The sequence below is a fragment of the Galeopterus variegatus genome, unplaced genomic scaffold (genome assembly GCF_000696425.1).
Source record: "Galeopterus variegatus unplaced genomic scaffold, G_variegatus-3.0.2 Scaffold1672, whole genome shotgun sequence".
NCBI classification, from domain to species: Eukaryota; Metazoa; Chordata; class Mammalia; order Dermoptera; family Cynocephalidae; genus Galeopterus; species Galeopterus variegatus.
Window position 1 is genome coordinate 56,313 of NW_007727783.1, and position 9,941 is coordinate 66,253.

Consider the following 9,941-nt stretch of genomic DNA (forward strand, 5'->3'; position numbering starts at 1 on the left):
CAGAGGTCCCTGGGAGGAACTATTAAAAATAAACCAAGGAATGGGAATTGAGGCACCAGTTATGTCCCTTGGCACAGCCTCCCTGCACCCAGGTCACAGTAGCAAGTGACATTGTAGTCATCACCAAGTTTCAGTGTTTTATTCATTTATATGTTGAGAATATACTGTCCTGTCTGCTATCACTGCTATGACTCTCTCTGTATCACTTTATTATTATTATTATTAAAAGGGGTATAAACACTCAGAGTGTATCAACTGGGATTGCTGGTTGAAAAGGGCGGAATTTGATTCTGGCTGGCCTTTATCAAAAGAGAATTTGTTGGAAGGATGCTGGGGCCTCACCAAATCCACAGGTAGCGGAATGACCAGGCTGGAAAGTCAGGCAAGAACCGAGGGAGCACTGAAGGGCTAGACAGCCTTCAGAGCCATCTGGTCCCCATGTTGTCGTTTCCTCTGTGATGAACTGTGCCCGGATCACCGCCTCAGTGCTCAGTTGACTAAGCTTAAGTCATAAATTAAAAGGAAGAGAAAGGGCGAATCAGATCCCTCTGAGTTTGATTTTTGGGATCATCCACTACCCCGCAACTACCTACAAATGTAAGGCTCCCCGGAAGAGAGACGGGAGCACTAACAGGAAGGGGGTGTTGTTAAAAGCGAGAAAGCCAGTGGAACACACAGGGGACTCTGGCCTGCATTTGAACCCTGGCACACCTAGCTGTGTGAGGAGCAGCAGGGCTCAGTGACTGGCTGCGTTCAGGTCCTGCAGCGTCCACGTCCCAGCTAGGGGACCTCAGGCAAGTTCTCAGCCTCCTCTGGAAAGTGGGGATAATAATAGTACCTACCTCCTAGAGCTATCGTGAGTGTATAATGAGTTGATAGATGGAAGGGACTTAAAACTGTATCAGGTTTGTAGTTGTCAGGACAATCGTTTATCGTCACCATCATCGTGATTATCCTGTTCTCGGTGAGATTATAGGATAGCAGAGGAGATAAGAAAGGTATAGAGAGAACCATGAATCAATGTGATAAGCTCTCACCACAGGCAGGACCTGTCCTCCCATAGCACCGGCTGCCCGCCTCCTGCCGGGACGGTTCCTACTGCTTGTCCCTCCCCTGGTCTCTCTTTGCCACTGTTCCATGAGGTCTCTGTAGCCAGAGACTCAAAGCACCTGGCACAGTGGCTGACACAGAGTAAGTCTCAATAAATGTGTGTGGAACAAGCAAATGGTGTGAGAAGAAGCACAGACAAGTGTAGGAAGATGGCTTTTGTGTCTGTCCTCCAGCAGGGAACACCTCAGGTGTGTAAGTTGCAGGAGGCACCTGTTGGGGGAAGGGGGACCAGGGAGAGGGGCTTGAAGAGGTGGAGAGGGTGAGATTGGGGAGGGTGGAGGAGGGACAAGAGGACATGAGGCGTTGACTGTTGGGAGGGACATTGGTCTCGAAGGAGCTGGCAGAAGGAATTAAAAGACGGAACTGATTATAAGGAATTATAAGAAGGAACAAGGAAGTCTAAGGAGCTGGAGGAGGCCCTGGATACGTTCTCACCGGCACCTCCTCACCGGTGAAGTGCCCAGCTCTCTTGGGATAATGCCAGCTAATACAGGTATGAACGACAGCAAACGGAGCCCGACAACGGCAATGATGAATGTGAACTGGGTCCCACGCCAGACGGGCAGGAGACGTTCAGCTTCCCCCAGTGCCTCAACTCTTTCTCATTCGGCTGATGAAACACCCTCAAAGAGCTTACAGTGTAATAGAGAGTTTACAATCAGGGCATCCATGATTACACAGAGTGCCGGGATCCAGTGTTAAATTTGAGTGAAATTGGGCAGTCCGTGGTCATAGAATGTATTCAGCAAATTGTGTGGCACTTGAGTTCAAAGCTCGGTGTTCTAATAGGACTTAGAGTGACATGGTATGTCTTAGGAGGGAGAGCAGCTTCCAGCTCTGAGAACTGAGAAAGGAATATTCAAGAAGAAGGCAACATTCAAAGCCTGTCTGTATCTCTGGCACTGAACAGATGGCCTAGCATTCTAGTTTTTGGTGTCTGGGCTTGGGTCTGGGTGACCCCATCCCCCTCCAGGAATGGGCTTGACATCTCTACAGGGCCTGGCAGTCAGGAAATGAACAAATAATGGGGCATGACATGAGGTGTGGCTCTGGGCAGAGGGAAGAGGAGCAGTTCTAAGGACAAAGCTTCAGGCACCAAGCAGAATGTGGTAGATCTAGATACAGTAATGGGGAAGGAACCCTATTATTTATTAAGTTAAAAAAGCAAGATGCAGGGGCCGGCCCAGTGGCTCACTCGGGAGAGTGTGGTGCTGACAACACCAAGTCAAGGGTTAAGATCCCCTTACCGGTCATCTTTTAGGGAAAAAAAAAAAAAAAAAGCAAGATGCAGAAAGTTTGCATAGTATACTACCATTTGTGTTTTTAAAAGTGGGGTGAATATTTGTGTATGTGTGTAGCTGTGTTTATATATGGTTTGTAGTGTTTGACAAGTTCCATAGTGTAAATACTCACACCCTGGCTGATTTCAAGCTTCCAACGTGTTGTCACTGAACTTGGAGTTGGGAAGAAATACACAGTAGGTCACCATTGTATAATATCTCTACCCTACACATACAGGAGATGTAAACAACCTCAAAGACAGAGATAATAGTATACCTAGGAAGTGATGAGTTTTGAATGTTTATTACCTTTGTTTTTATTACCTTATATTTAATTTTTGGTGTATGTATTTTTACGTTAATGGCTGTGTTTAGCAACTGGCATGCAAAGTTTCTGAAAATTCAACAATTGGCTCTCATGAGTGAGTGCAAGCCAGCTCCAGCACGCCACCACATACATATGTTAGGGGCTGCGTGTCCTCCGTCCCCAGATGAAGGCAAGGGGACACAAGATTTTGCTTTATGAGTCCCTTTCACACGAAGTGTCCAAGTTTACCAGTGGACAGAGGGCTGAGCCCAGTCACTGAGGCACAAATATTCATGCAGTAGCTAACATTCTGGCTACCAATTTAGGGGTGTTCAGGAGGCCCCAGCTCTGGGATAAGTTTCCTGTTACTCACTTCCCCATGCTCAGGAAGAAAGATTCCACTCGGGGAATAAAGGTGTCTTTCTCCTTACCCCAACCCTTCAAGGGCTCAAGACCTTCACTTTTTCCCCTTCGGTCTGAGGGACCCCTGCCCCCCAAGTCGTAACTACACTTGGAGAGAAAAGCTCCATCTGCCAGTTCATGCCAATCCTTTGCAAACCATTACAATTTTGTGGCTTCTTGATGGACTGGGGCAGGTCTGGAGCTTGTAGGATGGCTAGAACTCATACCTGGGTTTTTACCTGGGAAGACAGGTGTATGCCAAGCTGTCACAGCTCAGGCATCTCATCTCTGGTAAGTATCAGCTGATAGGGACCAGCTGGCTCTCAGGCCGGGAGGGTGGACACAGATACTCTCAGCAGCTAACCATGCCCCTGTCCCAGATCCTCCCAGTCCCATTCTTAGCAAAGCACACCAATCACAGAAGATTGCTTCCACATTCTTTGTCCTACACACCCTCTTCCTCCGAGTTTCATTTAGCATGTTCAGGTTGGAAACCTACCTCTCTCAGCAAGTACAAACTTGATTGGCCTGTATCAGTTGTTCCCAAAAGTTTTTTTGTCCCAGCACACTTGGGGTAATAAGCCACTCGATGAGTCCTCGGTACCAGCAAGTAATGATTCCTCCAGGGATGCCAAGCTGGGGACTGGGTAGTAGAAGAGATTGTGTAGTTTGAGAAAACCCTTTTAGAGAGCCTCTTATTTCCCTTTCCCCATGCCACAACCCATCAGGTAGAAAATCACTGCCTTGCATTAATTTCTTGAGCAACAGCTCTGTAGGGATTCCCAAATCCTAGCTAAGCTTCGTGTCTTGACACTGCTATCTGATTGATGGAGCCTGTGGGTGGGACTATAGTTGTCCCATGGGCCCAGGGGCTCTGTGAGAGCGACGCTGTCCTCCATGAGATTGGAAGTTTTATGCATTCAGAGGCTATGTCTCCTCCCTTAGACTGGGTGCTCCCAGGGCTGGGACTCTTGTCTCCTTCCTTTGATTAGGGGTTCCTTGAAGACTGGCACTGCCCTTAGCAGGATGTCTCCAGTAAAGAATAACCCAGAATCTTTGGCTTCCTGTCAAGTGTCATATAAGCTATACAACTCTCTGGGGTATAAAATGGAGATGTTTCATAATTTATATGCTATGTGAGGTAACCCAGCAAAAACTCATGAAGACCACATCTGTTATCCTCTGCCAGAGGGCACATGTCTGATGTGGGAAGGAATGACCTGGGGATCCACATAGGATGACCAATTTAGAGGATGTCTGTGCCTCTTAATTAATTATATGGCTGAAATTATGAATGGAGCCTAATACTGGGTAAAATCTCTGCTTCATTTAAATCTGATTGGTCAATCTGATCCTGTGTGTTAGCTCCATATTATACTTCAATTAAAAAGTAGTACATGAGGGGCTGGCTGGTTAGCTCGGTTGGTTAAAGCGCAGTGTTGATAGCACCAAGGTCAAGGATCCAGATACCTTTACCTGCCAGCCCACCCCTTCTCCCCCAACAAAAAATATTACTTACTAACTCTCCCAAACTAACTTCTCCCACCCCCACTTTTTTTTAACTTTTAATAGCTACTGCCAAATTTCTCTCAAGAAATCCAATATTGAGCTGGCCAGTTAGCTCAGTTGGTTAGAGCACCGTGTTAAAACACCAAGGTCAAGGGTTTGGATCCCCATAGCCAGCTGGCCCCCCACCCAAAAAAAGGCCTCTATGAATTCACTCTTTCATGAAGATTGGGTGGGTGTAGTACCTTGCATANGATACAGTAATGGGGAAGGAACCCTATTATTTATTAAGTTAAAAAAGCAAGATGCAGGGGCCGGCCCAGTGGCTCACTCGGGAGAGTGTGGTGCTGACAACACCAAGTCAAGGGTTAAGATCCCCTTACCTGGCCCAGTGGCTCACTCGGGAGAGCGTGGTGCTGACAACACCAAGTCAAGGGTTAAGATCCCCTTACCGGTCATCTTTAAAAAAAAAAAAAACATTTTTGTCACCCCAAAAAGATCTCTCATGACCAGAGTCACCTGCAGCCCTATGCAACCACTAGTCTTGTTTCCGCAGACTCATTTTTTCTGGACATTTTACATAAGTGGAATCAAAAACTATTTAAGTGGGGTGAATATTTGTGTATGTGTGTAGCTGTGTTTATATATGGTTTGTAGTGTTTGACAAGTTCCATAGTGTAAATACTCACACCCTGGCTGATTTCAAGCTTCCAACGTGTTGTCACTGAACTTGGAGTTGGGAAGAAATACACAGTAGGTCACCATTGTATAATATCTCTACCCTACACATACAGGAGATGTAAACAACCTCAAAGACAGAGATAATAGTATACCTAGGAAGTGATGAGTTTTGAATGTTTATTACCTTTGTTTTTATTACCTTATATTTAATTTTTGGTGTATGTATTTTTACGTTAATGGCTGTGTTTAGCAACTGGCATGCAAAGTTTCTGAAAATTCAACAATTGGCTCTCATGAGTGAGTGCAAGCCAGCTCCAGCACGCCACCACATACATATGTTAGGGGCTGCGTGTCCTCCGTCCCCAGATGAAGGCAAGGGGACACAAGATTTTGCTTTATGAGTCCCTTTCACACGAAGTGTCCAAGTTTACCAGTGGACAGAGGGCTGAGCCCAGTCACTGAGGCACAAATATTCATGCAGTAGCTAACATTCTGGCTACCAATTTAGGGGTGTTCAGGAGGCCCCAGCTCTGGGATAAGTTTCCTGTTACTCACTTCCCCATGCTCAGGAAGAAAGATTCCACTCGGGGAATAAAGGTGTCTTTCTCCTTACCCCAACCCTTCAAGGGCTCAAGACCTTCACTTTTTCCCCTTCGGTCTGAGGGACCCCTGCCCCCCAAGTCGTAACTACACTTGGAGAGAAAAGCTCCATCTGCCAGTTCATGCCAATCCTTTGCAAACCATTACAATTTTGTGGCTTCTTGATGGACTGGGGCAGGTCTGGAGCTTGTAGGATGGCTAGAACTCATACCTGGGTTTTTACCTGGGAAGACAGGTGTATGCCAAGCTGTCACAGCTCAGGCATCTCATCTCTGGTAAGTATCAGCTGATAGGGACCAGCTGGCTCTCAGGCCGGGAGGGTGGACACATACTCTCAGCAGCTAACCATGCCCCTGTCCCAGATCCTCCCAGTCCCATTCTTAGCAAAGCACACCAATCACAGAAGATTGCTTCCACATTCTTTGTCCTACACACCCTCTTCCTCCGAGTTTCATTTAGCATGTTCAGGTTGGAAACCTACCTCTCTCAGCAAGTACAAACTTGATTGGCCTGTATCAGTTGTTCCCAAAAGTTTTTTTGTCCCAGCACACTTGGGGTAATAAGCCACTCGATGAGTCCTCGGTACCAGCAAGTAATGATTCCTCCAGGGATGCCAAGCTGGGGACTGGGTAGTAGAAGAGATTGTGTAGTTTGAGAAAACCCTTTTAGAGAGCCTCTTATTTCCCTTTCCCCATGCCACAACCCATCAGGTAGAAAATCACTGCCTTGCATTAATTTCTTGAGCAACAGCTCTGTAGGGATTCCCAAATCCTAGCTAAGCTTCGTGTCTTGACACTGCTATCTGATTGATGGAGCCTGTGGGTGGGACTATAGTTGTCCCATGGGCCCAGGGGCTCTGTGAGAGCGACGCTGTCCTCCATGAGATTGGAAGTTTTATGCATTCAGAGGCTATGTCTCCTCCCTTAGACTGGGTGCTCCCAGGGCTGGGACTCTTGTCTCCTTCCTTTGATTAGGGGTTCCTTGAAGACTGGCACTGCCCTTAGCAGGATGTCTCCAGTAAAGAATAACCCAGAATCTTTGGCTTCCTGTCAAGTGTCATATAAGCTATACAACTCTCTGGGGTATAAAATGGAGATGTTTCATAATTTATATGCTATGTGAGGTAACCCAGCAAAAACTCATGAAGACCACATCTGTTATCCTCTGCCAGAGGGCACATGTCTGATGTGGGAAGGAATGACCTGGGGATCCACATAGGATGACCAATTTAGAGGATGTCTGTGCCTCTTAATTAATTATATGGCTGAAATTATGAATGGAGCCTAATACTGGGTAAAATCTCTGCTTCATTTAAATCTGATTGGTCAATCTGATCCTGTGTGTTAGCTCCATATTATACTTCAATTAAAAAGTAGTACATGAGGGGCTGGCTGGTTAGCTCGGTTGGTTAAAGCGCAGTGTTGATAGCACCAAGGTCAAGGATCCAGATACCTTTACCTGCCAGCCCACCCCTTCTCCCCCAACAAAAAATATTACTTACTAACTCTCCCAAACTAACTTCTCCCACCCCCACTTTTTTTTAACTTTTAATAGCTACTGCCAAATTTCTCTCAAGAAATCCAATATTGAGCTGGCCAGTTAGCTCAGTTGGTTAGAGCACCGTGTTAAAACACCAAGGTCAAGGGTTTGGATCCCCATAGCCAGCTGGCCCCCCACCCAAAAAAAGGCCTCTATGAATTCACTCTTTCATGAAGATTGGGTGGGTGTAGTACCTTGCATACACCCTAATCAACTCTTGCTGTAACCAAATTTTAAAACTTTAATGAAAAAGGTATTTCATTGATTTTTAAATTCACATTTCCCTTATTGATACTGAAGCCAATCATGTTTCATAGTTTATTACTGTTTGTACTTCCTCTTCTGTTAATTGCCTATTTATGACCTTTTCCGTTTTAAAATTTGTCTTTTTCATATTCCCATAAATATTCACTATGGTAGTCTAATCTTTGTTCAAGGTAATGTAAGTGATATCCTTGGTTAAACTGAATCCCTGAAGGCTGCGTTTCAGCCGTGTTACCTTAGTCCCTAAAAGACTCCATCTCACTGGATTGTGTTATGCGGGTTGTGTTGTTAACAACAACAAAACCATGTGAAAATAGTTACTGTGTTTGTTCTAAAAATATCGAGATAACAGCCACTCCCATATAAAGTTTCTTGTAATGTAGATTAATTTTTAGCTCAGTGCTAGGAACTTTCACTTCTTTTCGGGTATTGGCTTCCTGCTCCCTTTTGATAATTTGGACAGTGTACTGACTGTCAATCACTCTAGACCCTGGCTACCAGCAAGTTCAGATGTGACTTTGGTGTTCAGTAACTGCAGCTGGATTGGTCCCTATGGTCTGATACTTTAATTTCTTTTTTGTCGGTCATGGTTTTTATTTTTTTGTGCTTGTTGTGAACTGCCTCAGAACGTTGTGAAATTAGGGGTTGTGGGACGTGCGGACATAAAGGCGGTGGGGAGAGAGTGGAGGGGAGACGGGGACGGTCTACTTCCAATTTCTCAGCACTGGCAGGGCAAGGCTCTATGCAGAGGACTGCTTTGAGAACTAACCAGGAACTGTGATCAGGGCAGCTGCTAACGCTTCTGTTCTCCTTCAGAGAAGGGCTGCCCCGCCCACCGCCCCTGCTGGCTCAGCCCAACCTCCCCTTTGGGTACCCAGTCCACGGAGTGGAGGTGATGCCCCTGCACACAATTCCCATCCCAGGTAGGTACGTCACATCTTGAGAGGACCCGGGCAACGTTCTTACTCTCAGGCAAAAGGAGGAAGCAGAAGGGAACCGTCATCTATGGGGTGCCTGCTGTGTACTCAGCACAATGCAGGAGGCGTGATGTCATTTCATTCAGTGTTAGCCTCACTGTTTGCACAGCTGGGAATCTCCCTTAGTTGCTGTAACCTCCCTTGGGCTCCAGGATAACATAGAACAGGACAGATAACACAGAACATCTGTGTGCCTCAAAGAGCCTTATGAGATAGTTGGCTTTTTGATGTCCTCCAGCATCATGGGAGCAGACAAAGCATAAGCCCATCTCCAGGAACTGCAATTGATCAGCACTTTTTTTGGGTGGCTGGCCAGTACAGGGATCTGAACCCGTGACCTTGACATCGTGCTCTAACCAACTGAGCTAACCAGCCAGCCCTGGGAGCACATTTTGAAAAGAATATTTATGTTGATTAAAATTGCCCTCTGGGCCGGCCCGTGGCTCACTCGGGAGAGTGTGGTGCTGATAACACCAAGGCCCCAGGTTCGGATCCCATATAGGGATGGCCGGTTCGCTCACTGGCTGAGCGTGGTGCTGACAACACCAAGTCAAGGGTTAAGATCCCCTTACCGGTCATCTTTAAAAAAAAAAAAAAATTGCCCTCTGCAGTGGATTTTTATGCACTCCTCTAGTTCAACATCACATCCCTTATCAAAGCAAAGTGGAATATTATCAGGAGAGACCAGAGGTATGAGCCTGCAGGTGCTAATGTCTCTCCATTGTGCAGAGACATTGGACTCTGTGGGCCTGTCCTGTGGACTCTCCTGCTGTGTGCTCTTGGCNGTGCAGAGACATTGGACTCTGTGGGCCTGTCCTGTGGACTCTCCTGCTGTGTGCTCTTGGCGTCTCCAGGCAAACAGCTCCCCCACCCCCCACCCCCCACGGGCCTTGGAAAAGACTTCCAGTAGGGTCTAGGTGGTGGTGACACCTGGTGATCTGGCAGGTCTTGTGGATCCAGCTGAGTCCCTCCAGTCCAGCGCCAGTGAGCAAGATATACCCAAATTGCACAAACCAAATTACACAAACCCACCCATCAAACAGGTAGTGATGAGAGGGGAGTGCCTGACACTGAAGGGAGAGGATGCAGGGTGTGGATGGCTGGCACTCTCCATATGGAAGGAAACTCAGGATGCCAGAGTGGTGACTGAACCACGTTGGACAGGGGACCAAGGGGAGGGGAAGCAGGGCCGAGCCCCAGCCCTGAAGCTCAGTGAGCCTGGCTCACCTCACCTCCACACTGGGCACCCTCCCTCTAAGCTGACCTTACAACAAC

At 46.9% G+C, this 9,941-nt stretch overlaps 1 protein-coding gene across 3 annotated transcripts in view; it reads left to right on the plus strand.

The window, feature by feature from the left end:
• B4GALNT2 (beta-1,4-N-acetyl-galactosaminyl transferase 2) overlaps positions 1 to 9,941 on the plus strand; it is a 51,125-nt gene that overhangs the window by 15,077 nt on the left and 26,107 nt on the right. For all 3 annotated transcript variants that reach the window (XM_008578373.1, XM_008578372.1, XM_008578374.1), the window contains exon 4: positions 8,506 to 8,612. In XM_008578373.1, the coding sequence (XP_008576595.1) occupies positions 8,506 to 8,612 (107 nt within the window). The remainder of the gene's footprint in view (positions 1 to 8,505; positions 8,613 to 9,941) is intronic.